The sequence below is a fragment of the Physeter macrocephalus genome, chromosome 12 (assembly GCF_002837175.3).
Source record: "Physeter macrocephalus isolate SW-GA chromosome 12, ASM283717v5, whole genome shotgun sequence".
NCBI lineage: Eukaryota > Metazoa > Chordata > Mammalia > Artiodactyla > Physeteridae > Physeter > Physeter macrocephalus.
The window spans coordinates 49,414,744-49,434,526 of NC_041225.1; the positions used below are offsets into that span (position 1 = coordinate 49,414,744).

Below are 19,783 nucleotides of genomic sequence, written 5' to 3' on the forward strand. Positions count from 1 at the left end.
ACTACATGGCCGACAGTTGAGGACAAGGCCCAGGTCAACGGATTGGAAAGGCATTATTAAAAACAATTATGTTGCCTTACAAATCCATACTAAAATTCAAACTACCAAAGTCAACCCACATTCATGTGGTATCTGTGAGTGTGGGCAGGGGAGTACAGGTTGTATGAGGCATAGTAAGGTGAGTGAGTCAGAGAGAAATAGTTTATTTTCTTTGACTCTATTGAGGGAGACTTGTGCTATCTGTGCTGGTTCACGTGTGGTCACATTTTATGTGTTACTATTATATCCAGTCCTTTCACTCCAACATTAGGGGAAGGTGAGGCGGGGCCACCATTGCTATTTCTGCTCATGGGAGGAGCTGAGGTCTCCCACCTGAGAGACACTTCCTTGCAGCCTCCCTCCGAGGGTTTCTGACATGCAGGCTTCTGAACCAGAAATCAGAGAACTGGGCTCATTCTTATCATGAGTGCTTGTTGTATCACTCTTAAAATCACAGAGACGATATAAACTCATGGGCAGTATCTTTTTCCCTACTACCTCACAGACAGAGTCTCCGGACCCCAGAGCTGGGCAAGGGCGGAGGCTCCTGGGGCAGCCCTCCGAGAGATGGAGGTTTGGAGAAAACGAGGCTCATCATGACTACAAACAAGTGGGGTGAGGGACCAGCCCCGAGGGACCAAGACTTCTCAGTGAGGCAGAGGTAGCACTCACCCCGTCTTCTGAGGCTCAGGGTAGCCGAACCCCTAGTTCCCACAGGGCTGTCAAGATTCTGGATCAAAAATTCTCCTCAAGTGACTTCCCTCAACATTCCCTCACTTTAATTTGCAAAAGCGACTTGAGTCAGCTCAGACTTACCCAGTCTTCCCAGGAGCCACTGGGATTCTTCCTCTTGAAGGGTTCCAGCCTTTTCAGGATGGTCTGGCAGGCTTCCTGAAGAACACATGCCCCACATGGCAGACACATCAGTCCTCTGCATTCCCAGACCCAAACAAAACCCCGAGGTCCTCCAAGTGATGCTGTGCCCAGAGTGCCACTCAGACAGACTTGCCACCCTCTCAGGAATGTCTGAGTCCCAGGGTAGAAGCCGTTGGCTCTTGCTTTGAGAGCACTTCCTGACCCAGTCCTGAGGCTGACAGAGGGGGAGATGTTGAGGGATCCCTAAGGAGGTGCCTTCTCTCATCAAACGCCTTTGTTTGATGACATCGAACAAAGCACCTGGCTGACCCCACAATCGAATTTCAATTTCGCTCCACTCTCTTGTGTCCTCCCAGAATCCCCTGCTTTCCCTCCAGCTGCCTTTGCCCTCCCACGTTCATCCTTCCTGGCCTTGATGGAAGTGGTTGTGGTTCTTGAGCCCCTCTTTTAGCTTGCTTGATGTCCCCTGGAGAAGAGAGCCAGAGGCATGGCCACAACCACGAGCCTGCAAGGAGCCATTCCAACCCCCAGCCCGGGGACTCTCCAGGCACCCCATGCCTTGGGCTGGCCCTCAGCACGGTGGCCCCTGAGGCTCCTTACATAGACGGCCTGTCCGTAGATGTCGGTGCTGACAGAGGCAGCCGTGGGAGAGCTGTTAGGCACAGTGTTAGTACTTGTTTCGCTGATGTAGATCTTAGAGGTGGGGATCTTCAGAGCTCTGCTGGCCACCTGCGAACAGAGAGGACGTCACCCCCTAGGGAAGGGCTTGGCTGCCTTCTCCCCAAGATGGGATTCAGATTCACTGTTACAGGAAAGAAAATCATTTCGTAAACCATAATTCTACCGAGACTCGGATGTTCTCACATCTGTCTGAATCTGAAGCAGCACTTTATGGAGTGGTTTGGTTGGATTAAAAAAAAGTCATAAATGTAATGGTGATGAACAATGCCCTTTTTGTTTTAAAAAAAATTAATTAATTTATTTATTTTGGCTGCACCAGGTCTTAGTTGAGGCACTCGGGATCTTCATTGCAGCATGTTTAGTTGTGGCATGCGAACTCTTAGTGTGGCATGCACGTGGGATCTAGTTCCCCGACCAGGGATCGAACCCTGGGCCCCCTGCATTGGGAGCATAGAGTCCTACCCACTGGACCACCAGGGAAGCCCAACAATGCCTTTTTAAACTAACCCGGGCTTTTAAAAAAATCCAGTTTGGCCAGTGCCCACAAGCCATGCAGGTATGCCAACTCTAATTCAGCGCCCCTGGGAGGAGTCCCGTGTGCGTGAGGGTAGCCAGCTACCTTAATACACATAACACACACACCTTACACACAGTCACAGAGCCCTAGAGTGCTGGTGATGGAAGTGGCCTGAATCATCACCTGGCCAACCCCTTTGCACAGATGGGGAAACTGAGGCCAAGAGGAGGAGCAGACTTGCCCAGGGTCACATGTAAATGAGCAGCAGGGCTAGGGCCAGAGCCTAGGCCTGCCTCTGCTTCTGGTATGTGGCACTGCTCTCTTTTTCACATCATCTTCCCTCACGCAGACACCACAGTGCTGGGGCGGATGCCCACGGTCTCCAGACTGCTCACCTGGACCATCTTGGTGTGAAGGCCTTGGCCCATCTCTGTGCCCCCGTGGCTCACCAGCACAGAGCCATCTGTGTACACGTGGATCAGGGCTCCTGCCTAAGGGAAGAGAACGATACCAAACAGAAAATTCAGCAAATCCTAACTCAGTTTAAGGCCTGGGACCAAAAGTACTGGAGCCCAGGAAAAAGAAAACCAGCAGTAGAAATTTGGATAGAAACCTCAGACAGAAAAATCAAAGCAGTATAAATCTCATGATCTAATTATATAGTCTTTCAGTAGTTTGCAAAACTACTTTTTTTTTTCATATCTCTCTGTCACCTATCCTAAGAGGGAGGGAGGTCTTTGTCCTGATTCTCCTGACGAAGAAATGGGATCAGAAAGGCAGAACAGATGTCCATAGTCCTATAGGCAGGAAGATAAGAACTAGACATTGACCCCAGATCAAATAGGGATGCGCAAGTTCAACTTTCATTTAAACAGCAAAGAGTTCCTCTGGTCGGTTCTGTTCCCGTGACAATGGGCTTTCCCTTGCAACACTGCAAGCAGAGGGGGAAATGGGGCCCCAGTGCAGTGGAGATGGACAAAATTATACAAAGCAATTACCTGATTCAGAAAAGGAACTGTGAAGCTTATTCCAAATTTGGTAGGAATTATGCACAATCCTCTCTTTTTCCAACAATTCTCCCTGGAGGAAAAAAAAAAAAATTCTCATGGCAACTTCTCCACTATATTCATGTCAGATTGGACAATTTTATGTCAATATCTTTGTAAAATGGGAACAAAGCATCCTTGGAATTGCCCACTTAGTCTCTGTCATAACTGAGTTGTGCTTCAATTGTGTAGACAAAATGAGAACAGTGGAAATTTGGGTTCTAGATCTTCCAGTGGAGCTGAAACAGGGCCCACCCTTGAAAGTCTTGAGTGGGATTCAGATTGGGTCAGAATGCTCTGGTGATCTTGGACTGTACTCACCCCAGGGAGGAACTGTGGCTCGCTGATGATAATGATAATGCTTTCTTTGTGCTGTATATTTGGTTATCCAAGTAACTCTGTCAGAAAGACAGAGCCAGCACAATTATCCCCACTCTACAGATGATGAAACTGAGACCCAAGGAGATGGAGTGACTGCCAAGGTCACATTTCTAAATTAGCGTCAGAGGTAGGCACATAACGTGGTGTTCTTAGTCCCAGGCCGGTGTTCTCTAGAACATCGTCTGCCCAGAAGGCAGACAAACGTATAAAGCTGGACCACACTAATGTGCTATGACGCTGAGTGCTGTGAGCCCCGAGCCCCAGGGCTGAAGACCATTTCAGGATCTTAAAGAGGTGGATATGAATGAGTTAGCAAACACAGCAGCCTCCTAAGTTACCTATTAAGTTATTATTCTTATTTTGAGTTCAGCAAGAAGGCTATAGAATCTGAAACCCAGAGAGCCCCAGAACGTCAGGCTCCTCCCCTCCTGGCGCTTACCTGTTGAACCTGTCAACCTCACACTTCCGGGCGTGATACTGAGAGCTCTTCAGGCATTCATCCCAGCACCTGGGCAAGTTGAAACCCTCAAGCCTCTGGTTGAAGTGTGTCAGGTCCCCTTCTCTGTACAGGTTCTTCCTCCGTACCTTCCCAAGGAGAGAGACACTGAGGCCTGGTCGGTGGCAAGAGACCAGGGGGGGCATAACTGGAAGTTGAGCTTCCTGCCCCTCACCAGCGCCAGCCCATCCTCTACCCCCACGGGAGACGTCCAAGATACAAAGCAGGCTAACCCCCTCTGACTCGTGCCCCCAGATTCTCCGCTCACTTCCTCTGCAGGCAGCCCACAGGTCACCGCGACGTCACTCATCCAGTGCTCGGCAATGAACAATGCCTGGGGCCCCCCAAAGCCCCGGAAGGCCGTGTTGGAGGGCAGGTTGGTCTTGCACAGACGCCCAGTGCCCCGGACATTGGGGATTTTATAGCTGTTGTCCATGTGGAGTAGAGCTCGTTCCATTATCTGAAGCAGAAGAAACCAAAATGGGAGAGAACGATGCATGGATTTCACTGGCTCCTCCCAAAAGGAATTTCAAGGGCTGTGCACATCCCCACCTCTGTCAGCCCCACAGTCAACTGTCCTTCCTCAGGCCCAAATTATTTCTTTCCTGGGGTATTGCAAACCTCCTTAGTGCACTCCTGGCCTTCTGTGTCTCCTCCTTCTAATTTAGGCCTCATTCTGAAATATAAGGTCATAGCAGGTCAAGCACTTGCTTCAAAGTGGCACTTACTATCTCCAGAGTGAAGTCTGTATATCTTTAAGCATGGAATTCAAGATGCTTACTGACCTTTCCCCCATACACTTTTTTTTAAAATAAATAAATTTATTTATTTATTTATTTTGGCTACGTTGGGCCTTCATTGCTGCCCACGGGCTTTCTCTAGTTGTTGCGAGTGGGGGCTACTCTTCGTTGCGGTGCAGGGGCTCTCATTGCAGTGGCTTCTCTCGTTGCGGAGCATGGGCTCTAGGCACGTGGGCTTCAGTAGTTGTGGCATGCGGGCTCAGTAGTTGTGGCTCTCGGGCTCAGTACTTGTGGCTCTCGGGCTCTAGAGTGCAGGCTCAGTAGTTGTGGTGCACGGCTTTAGTTGCTCCCCAGCATGTGGGATTTCCCCAGACCAGGGCTCGAACACACATCCCCTGCATTGGCAGGCGGATTCTTAACCACTGCGCCACCAGGGAAGTCCCCCCAATATACTTTTGATCCTCTTTTCTGACTGCATGTTACTCTCACCCGTAAGGCCCCTCTCCACCATATCCACCTGCTAAAACCCCCATTCAGCTCCCACATGAAGGAGCCCCTCCCAGATCTTCTAGTTGGAATTGATCACTTGCCTCTTTTAAAAAATTGGTGACTTTATTCTCATTAAACTTGTACTGCAAATAGTTTAAAGAATCAAATACTTCCATAAGCCATGTGGTGCAAAATAGCAGCTGCCTCCACTTTCTTCCTTCCACTCCCCAGAAGCAACCACTTATTCTTTGTCAGCTATTTACATTGTATTCCACATCTCTAAATAATGTGTTTATATTGCCATTTCTTTCTCACTGTTGTGGCCTCTCCCGTTGCGGAGCACAGGCTCCGGACACGCAGGCTCAGCGGCCATGGCTCACAGGCGCAGCCGCTCCGCGGCATGTGGGATTTTCCCGGACCGGGGCACGAACCCGTGTCCCCTGCATCGGCAGGCGGACTCTCAACCACTGCGCCACCAGGGAAGCCCTATATTGCCATTTCTTGACTTGTTCAGTTTTAGACTTTTTATACTGCTTTCCCATCATGGAAAAGGAGGATTTAGTTCCCACCCAACCCCCTTTCTCTACATATACACCAGCTTCCTATCTCGCCTCGTCCTTGTATAGTTATACTTTCTTCTCATCAACCGTCCATTTAATCATTCTGTAAACATCACTTACAGCTGAACCATGTAGTTAGACTAGGTTTACTTCTCTCTCTTGATAATATTTTCCCCCTTGGAGCTAACAATTATCTTTACTTTTTTCATTTGCTTCATTTTCTATGCACATATTACTACAAATTTGTTTTCAATATGTTCAAACACATTTGATTTTCTATTATTCTCATCTTTTTGAAGAAATTGTTTCTGGAGCCTTCTGGTCAACTTCAATTGAAATTGGCAGCCCCTAGGCTTCTGTTCAGCTGTCACCCAGGGCTTTTCCCCTCACATTCATCCCAAGGATTCCCTCTGTTTCTCTCCACGTTGAATCTCCTGTTTCTAGATCCCATGTCTTCCCTTTTCTTAGTATTACACCCTTAGATGATTGGAGTACAACCGTCAACATCTTCCCAAAAAGTGTATATGTAAAGGTACATTTTTGAGAACTTGCACGTCTGAAATGTCTTTATTCTACTCTCACCCTTAATTCATGATTTGGCTGTATACAGAATTCTAGGTTGGCAATAAGTTTCCCATTTACCCTCAGCATTTTGAGGGCATTTTACTAGTGCATTCTAGCTCCCCAGTATTGAGAAATCCAACCAATGCCTTTCCAACTCTTGGAATGAGTTCCGTTTTTTTTTCCTCCCTGAAAATTGTAAAATCTCCTTTGTCCCCAGATTTCTAAAATTTCACAATAATGTAAATTAGCATAAGTCTATCTTCCTTTATTGTGCTGGTTACTGGATGGGCTCTCTTAATCTCAAAATATATGCCCATCAGTTTTGGGAAATTTCTTGAATTACTTCTTAATAGTTTTCCTTCTCTCTCTTTTTTTTCTTTCTTTCTGAAACTTCTATTACTTGGATCTCCTGGACTGGTCCTCAAATTTTCTTGTATTTTCTTGCTATTTTTCCCCATTGTTTTCTCTTTTTTTAAGAGAGCACATCAAGTTTCTTTCAACCCTTCTGCTTTCACAGTTTTAATTCACAAGGCTTCATTTTTATTCTTAGACTGCTTCATTTTTATAGCATCCTGTTCTTTCTTTAAAGTATAACTCATCTCTCTGATGAGCTAAATGGTAGCTTTTGTTTGTTTGTTTCATTTTGGCTTTAGTTTACTTCCCCATTTATAGCCTCTTTCCCACAGGTTCCTTTTGGGTGTCTTTGATTTTTTCAGTCTTAGTCATCCTAAATGATTTTTATATGTCTCAATTCCATTTTTGCTTTCCCTTAGCACTTTGTCAATTGTACTTCATTTGTCTTTTATTATCTGTCTCCCCCACCATACTGTGACCTTCTTGAGGGCAGAAACAATGCCATATTCTTCTATATGTCATCACCCTAGGGGCTCGATAAATATTTGCTGGATTGAATTTTAACACTTGTAAAATCTTTGGGGATAAGTCCTATATCTTTTTCAACCTGATTTTTCTACAACACCAGGAAGCAAGTGTTATATTTGGTGAGACTACCAGAAATGTTTTCTTTTTTGAACAGTTTCCTACACTAGATCTGAAGTATGATGTTTCCTAATTGAGCCATTTAGAGAAGCCCTTAGCACATTCAAAGTGGGAATAATGGGGAACTTCTGCTTCTCCTGAAATGTTTGACTTTCTTTTTAACAAGAATCTATGCATATATAACTAATATGGCTATAAAATTAAGATTTAAAAAACTTAAAAGGTAGTACCACCAAGGTAACTTGGTTAATTTGCAAAATGACAAAAATATATGTCATATGAGAAGGTTCAAAGCAGCATTATCCATAAAAGCTAAAGACTGGAAACAACCCAAATGTCCTTAAAGTGGTGAATGGAAAACAAAAACTGGTCTATTCATACAATGGAATATTCTTCATCAATAAAAAGGAATGAAGGAATGATCCATGCTAAAACATGGGTGAACCTCAAAAACATTATTCTGAGAGAAAAGAAGCCAGATATGAAAGACTACATAGTATATGATTCCGTTTATATTAACTGGCCACAAAAGGAAAATCTATAAAGACAGAAAGTAGATTAGCAGTTGTCTGGGCCTGAGGCGTAGGAACAGGAGTGACTGCAAATGGGCATAAGAGATAATTTTGAGGTGATTGAAGTGTTAAAAAAACTGGATTGCAATAATGGTTTCCTGACTCCTTAAATGTACTAAAACCGTTAAATTGTAAAACAGTTGACCCTTGAAAAATATGGTTTTAACTGTGTGGGTCCACTTATAAGCATATTTTTTCAATAAAGATATTAGAAATTATTTTGGAGGTTTGCAACAATTTGAAAAATTTCACGGATGAACTGAAGAGGCTAGAAATATCAAAAAATTAAGGAAAAGGTATGACATGAATGCATAGGATACAGGTAGATATTAGTCTATCCTTACATAGGTATAACATAAGTGATCTTAAATATAAAATAATATGTTAGTTTTCTTACTGCTTTATAACTTTGCTTTCAAAGAATTACATTACTGTTCAGTATGCCCCTCTCTTGTAACTGGAGAAACTGCCTATCAGCCTATCATCACAGGGAAGTGGTTTTTTTTTAAACGTAACAATGTTTCCAGTACTATATTATGTCTATGACTGTAATCATATATTATATGCCATAAAAATTACTGTATGCCATAAAAATTTTATAACGATTCATTCATTAGTGTATAGGCTAGGCTATCCTGAAGCAATCGTATTGATTACACTGGGCTACCATAAAGCAATCATACTGCTGCTGCTTCGTTATCAATGCATGAATCACTGTATCTGTAAATAACATGAATTTCTCTTTCACATTATCTTTTCATTGTTGATGTCTAGTGTTAGTAATTCAAATAACATCTACAGTGTTTTGTATCATATAAGATAATATTGATATAAGTACTTACAGGCAGACGGTTCATCTTATAAACAGATTATGTAAATTTACAGTATCGATAAATATAGTACAGTACTGTATTTTCTTATGATTTTCTTAAGAACATTTCATTTCCTCTAACTTATTTTATTGTAAAAATACATATATAATACACATAACGTATAAAATATGTGATATTGGACTGCTTCTGTGATTGGTTAGGTTTCGAGTCAACAGTAGGCTATTGGTAGGTAAGTTTTGGGGGAGTCAAAAGTTATACATAGCTTTTTGACTGTGGGGTTGGGGGTGGTGCCCCTAATGCCTACGTTGTTCAAAGGTCAACCGTCCTTCAAATGGGTGAACTTTATGTTATGTAAACTATATTTCAATTAAATTATTTTTAAAAAGGTAAATCAAGTCATTATTAAAAATTCAAACATCACAGAAATGCATAATATAGAAAATGACAGTTAGTACTCCCCTTAATCCCACCCAGTCACTGTTTGGAGTATGGTCTATCAGACTTTTGTCATGCATATCATTATACACACACACACACACACACACACACACACACACAAATTAGTATTACATTCACGCACTCAATGGCACCATACTATACATAAAGTTTTGTAACTAACTTTACTTGCTTGGCAAAATATCTTGCACCAGAAGGATGAGTTTCTAGTCAGATAAGTAATATGATCACTTCCATGCTTTAGAGAATAACCAAGGATGGAGAACCTGAAGGTGGGGACCAAGTAGGAGGCTATTGCGTCAGCAGGCAAGAATTGAGAAGGCCTGTTCCCACATGTGCAAACATGCTATGGGGCACACCCGTGACCTCCCAGTCACCCCGGATGCAGGGGCACATCCTACATACACCGAGAGAGAGGTCCTGGCTGTTCCCGGCATTGCTGTAATGCTCCACCTCCAGAGCCACAATCTTCCCCGTCTTCATGAAGCCAACCTGAAAAAAAGGAGAGTGAGTTCTCAGCTGTCCCCTTCCTTTGTCTGTCTCTAGCCATCTCCTCCCACTTATGCTACCTGGAGAAAACAGAAAGAATAAGACATCCCACCACAAAATAAAGTCGAACTTAAGAGATCACTAGACTTCACAGGTGAAGAAGAGAGGAACTAACATCACCCCAGTGATGGGCCCTGGACATCCCTTCTCCCTACACTCCTCCTCCTTCCTCCCTACTCCTGGCTTCTGGTTCTATCAGCGGATGTGAGGAGGTAGAAGAAAGAACATTGGTCATGATAGGTCAGGGAGGGGGGTGCTGGGAAGAGAAACTAGGAGAGAAACTGGAGACTCCCTCACAGCTTTTGGCCAGAAGACAGCAAAAGTTACACCTTGCACAAGCATGAATGTGCTTTCACATCCCCAACCTCGTGTAAACTACCTAAACAAACCCTGACAGGCCATTTCATGAGTCAGGAACCTGAAACCCCAAAAGACCAAGTTGCTTTCTTGGAGCCCACAAGAATTTTGGAATAAGAGAAACGCAATCCCTTTTGGTGAGTTAAATCCTGGAATAAAGTCAGAAGAGGCCAAAGAGGAGACGTTCAAAGCCCACTTGCAGAGACAGAGGGCTCCCAGGTTTATAGCACTAGACTGGGACCTGTAAGGTTCTACTGGTGTGTAGAGGGGACAATGCATGGTCAGAACAGTAGTCGGTCACCCACAGAAGCCCAGAAAAGGGACAGTCCCACAGGGCACTTGGGTAGCGCCCAGCCATACATGTTCTGGCCGAGCAGGCACCCTAACAGCTTATACCTGACCAGGCCCCTGGAAAGTTGTATTTCTCATTGGAAATTACGAAGTGGTCATTCTGACTTTGACATCAGGCTGTAAACACATTAACATTAAGCCATCCTGTGGGATGGATTTACCCCAGATCTGCTGACAAATCATGTTTCCGAGCCTGAGTGGACAAAGACCAGATTTGGACCACAGCAAATTCACAAAAGTCGCACACAGCATCCTGTGGCATCTCCTGGGAAGTGGCCTGCCAGCCTCCCCCAGGATCACCCTCCTATGTTGCTGTTGGTTGATTTGAATTTCTCTCCTTGTTATTCCTTCTTTGAATTTCTACAGGTAGTCATGACAAAAGTCAGAGTATATCCCAGGATCCCTGAATCTTATCCCCAGTTTCCTAAGCAGAGGGCACTGCCCACCCAGCACAGCCCCCGACATCTAGAACCTTGTATCTGGCCAAGAAAGGGTGTCTGCCGCCAGTTATCAGCATGTCCTCATCACGATCCAGCATGCAGCGCACTGGGTAGCCAGTCCTGGGGGAGGTACCAGAGTGTGAGAAACCTCTACAACAGCCCAGCCCTGTGAGTCTCAGGGATAAAAACAGCAAGGAAGCCTTCTTTCTCCACCTGGTACACTGGGCTGCTTCGCTGTCTAGACACTGTGCTGGACAAGGTGGGGGACATGCAGGTGTGGGGTATGGGGTGTGGAGTGTGTCCTTGCCATTGGGGTCCTCACAGCCAGGTAGGAGAGATAGGACATGGACACATGCATCTGAATACAATGAACCAGGTGATGTTGCCCTCACCCCTATGCCCACGAGTTCTAAAAACCGAGAGCTGTGAAAATTTGAAGCAAGGGGAATCTACTTCCCAAAGGTGGAAATCCAGGAAGCCTTCCTGGCAGAGGCAGCCTTATTCCTCTTCCCAGAGCCCACTGCGGGAACTTACTTGTATGCAGCCAGGGCCACAGCCACAGTCATCATGATGCTCCGGGTCTCCTTCCCTCCAAAGCCTCCTCCCATTCTCTTCACTCGGACCAGAATCCGGTTTACTGGAACTCCCAACATTTTTGCAACAAAGGACTGTGGGCAAAAGAACAAAATACTCCCAGTGAATGCATATGCCACCTGGACTTACTTCAGGCCTGACCCAGAGCCTACCCGACACACAGAAGCCTAATTACTGCTATGAACTCTGAAATTCCTTGATTCGAGAATCCCCCTCCTGTGCCAGGGCAGCCCTTGGGTAGTGGTGCCAGGGTCTAGCGTGCATCAATCACTGTGCACTGAATTCGGACACTCGTTTCTAACCAGAGGGGTGAGCAGCTGTTCACAGCCTACTTTCAGAGCCAAAATTCATTCCATTTGGCCAGGAACTGGGGGGTCATGAGGGTAAGACCAGTTGCCCAAAACACTGGCAACCGCTGTCCTATTACACGGAATAGAGAAATGAGGACTATTTGAGCCACTGCAGATAACGTAGTGGTCCCCTTGGCTCTCACTTAGCACAACCCCTTCATTTAACAGGTGAGGAAACTGAGGCCAGATATGATCTGACCAAGGCAATACAGCACTGGAATGATAAAAGCTAACATTTTCTAGGCTCTATCCAAGTTTTAAAACTCATCTAATCATTACAATGTCCTGGAAGGGCCCCATTTTATAGATGAGAAAGTTATATAACAAGCTCAATGACACCAGCTTGTTGGTGACAGGGCCTGGCTTGGAACCACTACCTTCACATCCCCTCCTGGATCAGCCCATGTCTCCCTCTTCCCCGGCCCCTTGTTGACCCACCGGACACCTACCTGGGTACTCATGGTATTCTGTGTGGACACAAAGAGCTCCATCTCCCCTGCCTCGCCTTTCGGGACAGCAATGGCACAGTGAGTCTCCAGATAGAAGTGCTCTTGGCCACCGATGTACAACTCGCCTGGGGAAGCAACAAGACTCCCCACAGTGAGCCCGAGGCTACAGAGGCGGTGAGTTTGCTTAAGGAGAGAATGTACTCATCCAGGGCCCTGTGCAGTTACCAGCTGTTCACAGGTAACCTTTCAGTTCCCCAACTGGGATGGAAAAGGGTCTCAAAGTCTTAGCCATCTGGGAGCTGAACCCCCGCACGCTAACAAAGAAATCAGAACGACACTGAAATGCATCAGGTGTGAAGCTCCTTCTTGCTGCAGCCAGTGGAAATGAAAGATTTTTAGACTATTATTGTAAAATTTTGGAAAAAGTAAAAAAGGAATTAACAGATGTGATTCAGAAGCTGAAAATAAACAGCATCTTCCAGACCCCAAGCTGTCAGTCCAGCTGGATAGCTGGCTTACTAGTAACTTAGCAATGTACAGAAACCAATGTAGAAAACCATCTCCAAAGGGGGCTGATAGGCAGCCTTGCTCTGGGGTGAGAGCTCTGGACCAAATTTCACAGTGCGGGAGGGACAGGGGGAGGAGAGGAGAGAGCACTAGCTGGAGATGGGTGAAGACTGCCTTCAGGCAGATGGGGAGGACCAGAAGTCTGTGTAGCCAGAGGCTGGGCAGACCCAAGACTGGTCAGACATCTGTGACCCTTTTTTTAAGAAAATAATCTTTATTGGAGTATAATTGCTTTACAATATTGTGTTAGAGACATCTGTGACCCTTATCTTCCCTAGACAGTCTTCCAAATCCAACACATTATAATGTCTCCAGAATGACTTAGGTATGTCCAGTCTAGAGACAGGAGAGTAGAGATTAAGATGCTGAAGTTCTTTCCCAGCCACCTGTCTAGTATTTTGTTACAAACAACAGAGACTCTTCTGTTAGGAAACATCAGGAAATCACTCCCTTGCTCCAGGGCTCAGGTACAGCTCTTGAATTTAACTCATAAACCAGGGCCACCCCATTCCCACTGCTGCATCGTGCAGCCATACCTGAAACAACATTATCTGCTTCCGAAAACCCCTTCTTGAGGTCTCCTTTCTCAATCTTCAGCTCAGATCCATAAAAGGAATTGTTTTTTATAGCATCCTGAGGATTAAAACGAAGCTTCAGTGACTTGGCTTTAAAGGGCGGAAGGTGTGTTTAAGGGATTGGGGAAGAGAAGCTCTTGGAATTATTACCTCTCTCTTCCCACATAAGTCACACAGCCATCTCTGTAAGTTTCTTATATAGACTTAAAGCTCAATTGTAGCCCAGGGTGTCTTATTTCTCTATTTCATTAGATATAGACATACAACCCTGGATCTTGAGGAAAGCAAAGAATCCCTCAAGGAACCAGCTGGAGCTGAAATTGGGAAGGAAGAACTCAGCTTGGCTATTTATGGACTGAGTCTAGGATCATGATGGGGAAGGATTCATAGGACCACACAGTCGCAGGCTGGAGGCGATTTAAAAACTTATCTGGTCAGATTCCACCTGCTGTTTGAATCTCCTCTAGAGGATCCTAATAAAGGTGCCTCCAGGGACAGGTATCTCTCCCCTCTCCAGGCAGCCCATTCCCCAGTTACCTCAATCGTGATAATGGCTGGAAGATCCTCATAGGTGACTTTCACTCCATGGGCGGCTCTCTGTGCGTGTTCTGGGGTGTCGGCGACCACAGCACCAATGATGTGCCCAACACAAGTCACCTAGGAGCAGAGCCAGATGGTTAAAGAACATGACATGCTCCTCATGAAGCAAATTATTTCTGATTGTTCAAAAAAGCAAAGGAAGTCCCGCCCCCATAATTTTTTAAGGTACATTTAAGGAATGTCCTGAGGCCTTTTCATGTTCTTATCCTACTATTTGGGGTTACGTGCTTCTTCATAAGTGTTTAGAATCAGTATAACTGGAATAGGACTTGGAGGTAACTAGTATCTGATGGCAGCTTGTTGAGAAGCTGCCCAGGATAAAATGTGGTGATTGATTAGTGATGTCTGCCATGAGCAGCAGAATGGAAAGCACGGCACCATGAAGTACATCTGTCAACTCAGATCTACCCCAACACCCTTGTTCTTCATATTAAGAGATGGAGACCCAGATGGCCAGATCACAATTGCCTCACTACTAGACCATGACTAAATCTTAACCCCTGACTTCCAGTTTTATTTTCTTTCTACCACTCCACTCTCTTTTATCTTCTATTTCTCAGATTTATACCAAAAGTTTCTCAAAGGCAGCAATCATGTCTTATATTTCACCTAGATGCCCCAAAGTGGTCATTCCCCAATACTGGTTCTTAGACATGATGACCTATAAACTAGTTTTTCTGGTTGTTAGATTTATGGAATAATTAATGATTATTGTTTTCTTTTCATTTAATAAATTCAGTTCCTATAGAAACTTTATGGATCTCCTTCAGGGATAATTTTTTTCCAACATCCTTCCAAAAATAAACAAAAGAATTGTCCAACTCATCACTTTGGAATATGAGATATCTGACAATAGGAACCAAAACTTAACATGTCTGTCTCTGATAATTACCTCTTCAGGACCCAGTTAAGCTCTTGTCTTACTTAATTGGTTAGCCTAGTGGTTGTTGAACCTGGCTGATTCTCACTAACCATAATGCTAGTTATGGTCTTAGAGGCTCTTGAAGTTTGTAAAGCAATTTGTCTTCTATCAAATGCTCTCCTTTTAGAGTCCTTGTGTCTCAGGGTTATAGTTTTTCATTCCCTCCTTCACTTTTAGCTTAATAATAAGTTGAATTTGTCCTTCAGCAACACCTATCAACCTCCAATTTGCAACATTTGAGCTGTACTGGAATTATAAAATGACTGACAGCTATCCTATGAGTATATAGGTTTTTGTAGCAGCTGCCTTGAATGTTTGGAATTTTTTTTTTGGCAGAACTCCATATATGGTTGAAATCAATAGATAAACTTTCATGTAAGTGAATTATCAATACACATAGTGGTGGTATTGTAATTGTAATTCCTATTCTGGTTGGTTTGTTTAATGTATTTTTATTTTCTTTTAATAAAGGAGTTTAATATTGTACACTTAAGAACCTGATTGTTAGTTAAAATACAGTCACCAGCCTTTTTTAAATGCCACTTTGGCATGGAGTCATCCTACTATGTCTTATACTATGTACAAGCTGCCGCCATCAATGAAATAAGTAAATAAACATTAAGTTAAAAGTAAAAGTGCTACCAGGCATATTCTATCCCTTTACTGATTGTCCTGAATACTGGCTAATTGGATGATGGCCGTGATATGTGCAAATGTATAATCTTTTCAAGATCAGGGATTTGGAGGAAAAAACACAAATTAAAACTTAAATACTCATTCCACTAACTTCATATTTTTTTTAAAAAAAATCCAAGACGCACCTTATCCTTTGCAAAGACTGTCTCATCATTAAAAAGTCCAGTTTCGTTACTCCCAGGAATATCATCAGCGGAGAGAAAGCAAACAAACCCCGGCACCTTCTGAGCTTCTGAAATATCAATGGACCTGCAAGGAGGAGGAGGAATGTGAGAAGCCAGGGAGGAAAACTGAAGCGGAAGACCTGTCACCTGACACAGTGATGAACTATGCTCTACTTCTACCTGTGTATCAATAATTCTTTCCCCAAAGATTGTATAATAGAGAAAATTTCTAAAATATCTTCAGCTATATTTTTATATCTTATAACTCTAGCTCCTTGTAGTTCCCCATCCAATCCCATCCATCTCTTCATAGGGAGAACAGATACCGTCATCTAGAACAGGGATCTATACCCTCAGTGGGTCTATTGATAGAATTCAGGGATCCATGAACTTAAATGGGAAAACATTTTCATCTTAAAAAGAAAAAAGACCCATTACCCAATTGGATAACCTTGTCTTCTTTTTGACAGTTCTTCCTCCACCCTAACGCTTCCCTTTTCTACCTCCTATCCTATCCTATACTATTTTGCAAATGCTGATTAAATGCTTATCACGTGGAGGCCACTGTGCTGAGTGCTGTGGGAGATATAAGATGAATAGGACACGTTTGTCCCCATGGACCTTGTACAATGCCCTATTTTGGTCTCCAAGTACAAAAGAACCAAAAAGCATTTACTCTGGACAGCTCCAACACCCACATCACAGCTAATACCTATCCAGATTCAGCACATTAGGGCCTTTGCTGTGCCACTCAGTTTCCTCATCTGGAACATGGGGATAATAATATGACCTGCCTATAGGGTTGTGGTGAGGAAGAGATAAGGCCACATGTGTAAAATGCTTTAAACCAGGCTGCAGCAAATATTGTGTGATGTGTTTTTATTATCATCACCATCATCATCGAGGTAGCAATTCTTGCCATTTGGGCTCTCAGAGTTCAACAAATGGGTACAAGTGACTGTTCTCTGCTGGGTCCTTTGTGGACACTATCACTGATCCTCACAAAAGTACCCTATGGAGAAAATGAGAGCTTAAGCAGACAAGCCAAGGTTAGCAACTGCTAAGCACTGGAATAGGAAGTCAATGCCAGGCACGCTAAGGCCTCCTTCTTCCCTTTGGGGCTGACTCAAGTTCTCCTGAAGAGCTGCACTGAAGTTCAGCCCAATATCCACAGTGAAGAGCTAAGAAAGGCCTTTCAGCAGCTCCTCATCGCTTTTCCGGCCAAGTGTAATGTCCCTGTTCAGCACCCCAAGGCTTTCCTGATCTGGCCCCTGCCTATCTCTCCAATGTCATCCCCCGACCCTCCCAGCACCTCTGAGCCCCTCACGTCTCCTGCTCCTCTCCAGACTGGTTTTAAAAAGAGTTGCTGTGTTCCTCTCTGGACCGGGAGGCCCTGGAGGAGGCTTGTCGTCGTGGCATCTCCAGGGCCTGGCAGGTTGCTCCCTGCATCCCCCTTCCCAAGTGTTTTTACTGCACACACTTGATCTTGGCGTGGGCCCGGGTGCTGATGACCAGCCGGAGGAACTGCTCATTCTCGTAGCGAGGGATGTCATCACAGTACACAGCCTCCCCAGAGGCCTGCAGGGCCGCGGCCAGGTGCGGCAGGGGCCGGCCCACCATGTCCTCCTCAGACTGACCCTTGGGCACCTCCTGGAACAACATGGCCACCAATCAGGCTGAGCTGCAGAGGACACTGTTCCCCTAGAGGCCCCAGGGAGCCATGGAGAGCTTCAGGCTAAAGCAAATGTGAGGAGTGAGAATGGAGGAGGCAGGCGGGGAATAGGGTGAAAGAAACAGAAGGCAGGTAAGAAGGCATTGAGAAGAGTGGTCACAGTATCACTATACAGTCATCCAAGGGCATCCGCCCAGGACCCCCCACGGATACCCAAATCTGCAGATGCTCAAGTCCCGTATATAAAATGGGGCAGTACAGTTGGCCCTCTGTATCCATGGGTTCCACATCCACAGATGAGGACTGACTGTATGCAGGAGCAAACAAAACAAAGAAGCTAAATGTCCATTTGTTGAGGGTTGGGTAAATAAACTACGCTATGCTCACAGGGTGGAATAACATACAACTGTTAAAAGACAGTTTTGAAGAATTTTAATTAGAAGGAAAGAATGCTCATGCTAAGTGTAAAAGCAGGACATACAACATTGTGTGTGTGTGTAATGACTCAAAATTCTGTGGAAAAATGTTATAAATATAGTACAAATATGTCCATATATGCATAGGAAAAAATGGAAAGAAGTATACAAACATATAATAATGATTTTCTCTTGGAGGTGAGATGTGGGGTGAGTTTTATTTTCTTATGTTTTTCTATATTTTTCAAAATGTTCTAAAACGTATTCAGTTTGTAATAAAACTCTGTTTTGTGTGTTTTTTCAAAGTAATAATAATGATGGTTAGTATTTATTGAGAGTTTACTATATACCAGGAGCTACCTAAGCTATTCACTTTTATTAACCCACTGAATCCTCAAAACCACGCCACATTTGCAACTGGGCATAATTAACTTGCCCAAGAGGCACAGAGAGAAAGTAACTTGTCCAAGGTTACACAGTGATGTGATGGCAGAGTTTGGATTCAAGTGCTGGCAGTCAGGCCCAGAGTTCATGCTTTGAACCATTACACTCTAGATCAGGGGTCCACAAATCATCAACAATGGGCCAAATCTGTCCCACTTTCTGTTTTTACAAATAAAGTTTTATTGGTGCATAGCCACACGCATTCATTTATGTATTGCCTCTTGCTCCTTTTGTGCTACAATGATGGACTTGAGGAATTGCAGCAGAGACTATGTGGCCCACAAAAATCCAAAACATTTACAGCTGACCCTTTAACTAATACCTCTCAAAAAATTACTGTTGTTAGAAATTGGGTTTTTAAAATTTTTGTTTAGTTTACATGCTCAAGAGAACTCCTAGCTTTGCATATTAGCCCTACAGAAGAATTAGAAAAAAACAAAATGGGGGAAAAAAGCTTTTTAAGGAGCAGGTGAAGATGATAGGAATCCCAAGAGAGAAATTTAGGTGAGCAAGGGGGGAAATGGCTTCATTCACATTAATATAATTCCCATTTCCTTCACTAGACATTTATGCACAATGGTAAGGAGCTTTAAGCACCCACATACAATGTGAGTCGGTCATTCACCAATGGTCAGCATCATCTGAGGTGCCCTGCAAGGGCCACTGATATTAGCTACATACCGTCTGTACTCACTTGGAAGAGCTGGATGTTGGCCGGAGGATCTTTGTGAAAGAGTAAGGTGGCGCTGGAATAGGTGGGCTCCAGTTTACCACACTTCTGTGGAGACAAGGTAACAGAGGTGATCATGACTATTTCTATCATTGGTCCCATCCTTGGCTGTTCCCAAGTGGTAAAAGTAACAACTTTCTCATCTCCTCATTTACACTCCTGGTACTGGCTGGATCGATCTCAACATCCGAACGTGGGCTCTGACAGCTTCTCTTCCCCCACCCCTGCACCCTACTTCCTCTGACACACCAAACCAAAATTTCCCTCCTTCCTGCATTTATGCATGTTGCTTTCTCTGTTGGGAATATCCTTCTCCCTCAGTCTTCCTGGAAAAGTCATCCTTTTTCTCCTCAATTCTGTGGGAAATAATTAGTGGTAGGGGAAATTCTCATAGTATCATCTCAACAAAATTAAGGGGAACGTGAAGCTCTGTAGGCAGCATGACACCAAATCTATTTAGAAAATGATATATCCAGATCAAAAGATAGGAAGATGATAGATATATACATAGACAGACGGAAGGACAGATAGAAAGAGAGAGAGAGTTGGAGCAGACAAATAGGATGACAGACAGATGGACAGATAAACAGAGGAAAAAGAAGAGAGAAATAAGGAATAATATTAGCAGTGGCTTTATCTAAGATCTGAGAGTAATTTT

The 19,783-nt window shown here is 44.2% G+C and overlaps 1 protein-coding gene across 1 annotated transcript in view; it reads right to left on the reverse strand.

The window, feature by feature from the left end:
- Window positions 1–336: 336 nt before the first annotated feature.
- The window catches only part of XDH (xanthine dehydrogenase), a 44,472-nt gene continuing 25,025 nt past the window's right edge, over window positions 337–19,783 (reverse strand). Inside the window, exons 15-30 of the mRNA XM_055088841.1 lie at window positions 19,090–19,173; window positions 17,344–17,513; window positions 15,825–15,948; window positions 14,019–14,138; window positions 13,443–13,539; window positions 12,340–12,464; window positions 11,481–11,614; window positions 10,979–11,066; window positions 9,655–9,741; window positions 4,305–4,496; window positions 3,980–4,125; window positions 3,112–3,193; window positions 2,509–2,604; window positions 1,516–1,644; window positions 856–930; window positions 337–483 (exon numbers count right to left, since the gene is read on the reverse strand). Coding sequence (XP_054944816.1) covers window positions 337–483; window positions 856–930; window positions 1,516–1,644; window positions 2,509–2,604; window positions 3,112–3,193; window positions 3,980–4,125; window positions 4,305–4,496; window positions 9,655–9,741; window positions 10,979–11,066; window positions 11,481–11,614; window positions 12,340–12,464; window positions 13,443–13,539; window positions 14,019–14,138; window positions 15,825–15,948; window positions 17,344–17,513; window positions 19,090–19,173 — 1,896 coding nt within the window. The remainder of the gene's footprint in view (window positions 484–855; window positions 931–1,515; window positions 1,645–2,508; window positions 2,605–3,111; window positions 3,194–3,979; window positions 4,126–4,304; window positions 4,497–9,654; window positions 9,742–10,978; window positions 11,067–11,480; window positions 11,615–12,339; window positions 12,465–13,442; window positions 13,540–14,018; window positions 14,139–15,824; window positions 15,949–17,343; window positions 17,514–19,089; window positions 19,174–19,783) is intronic.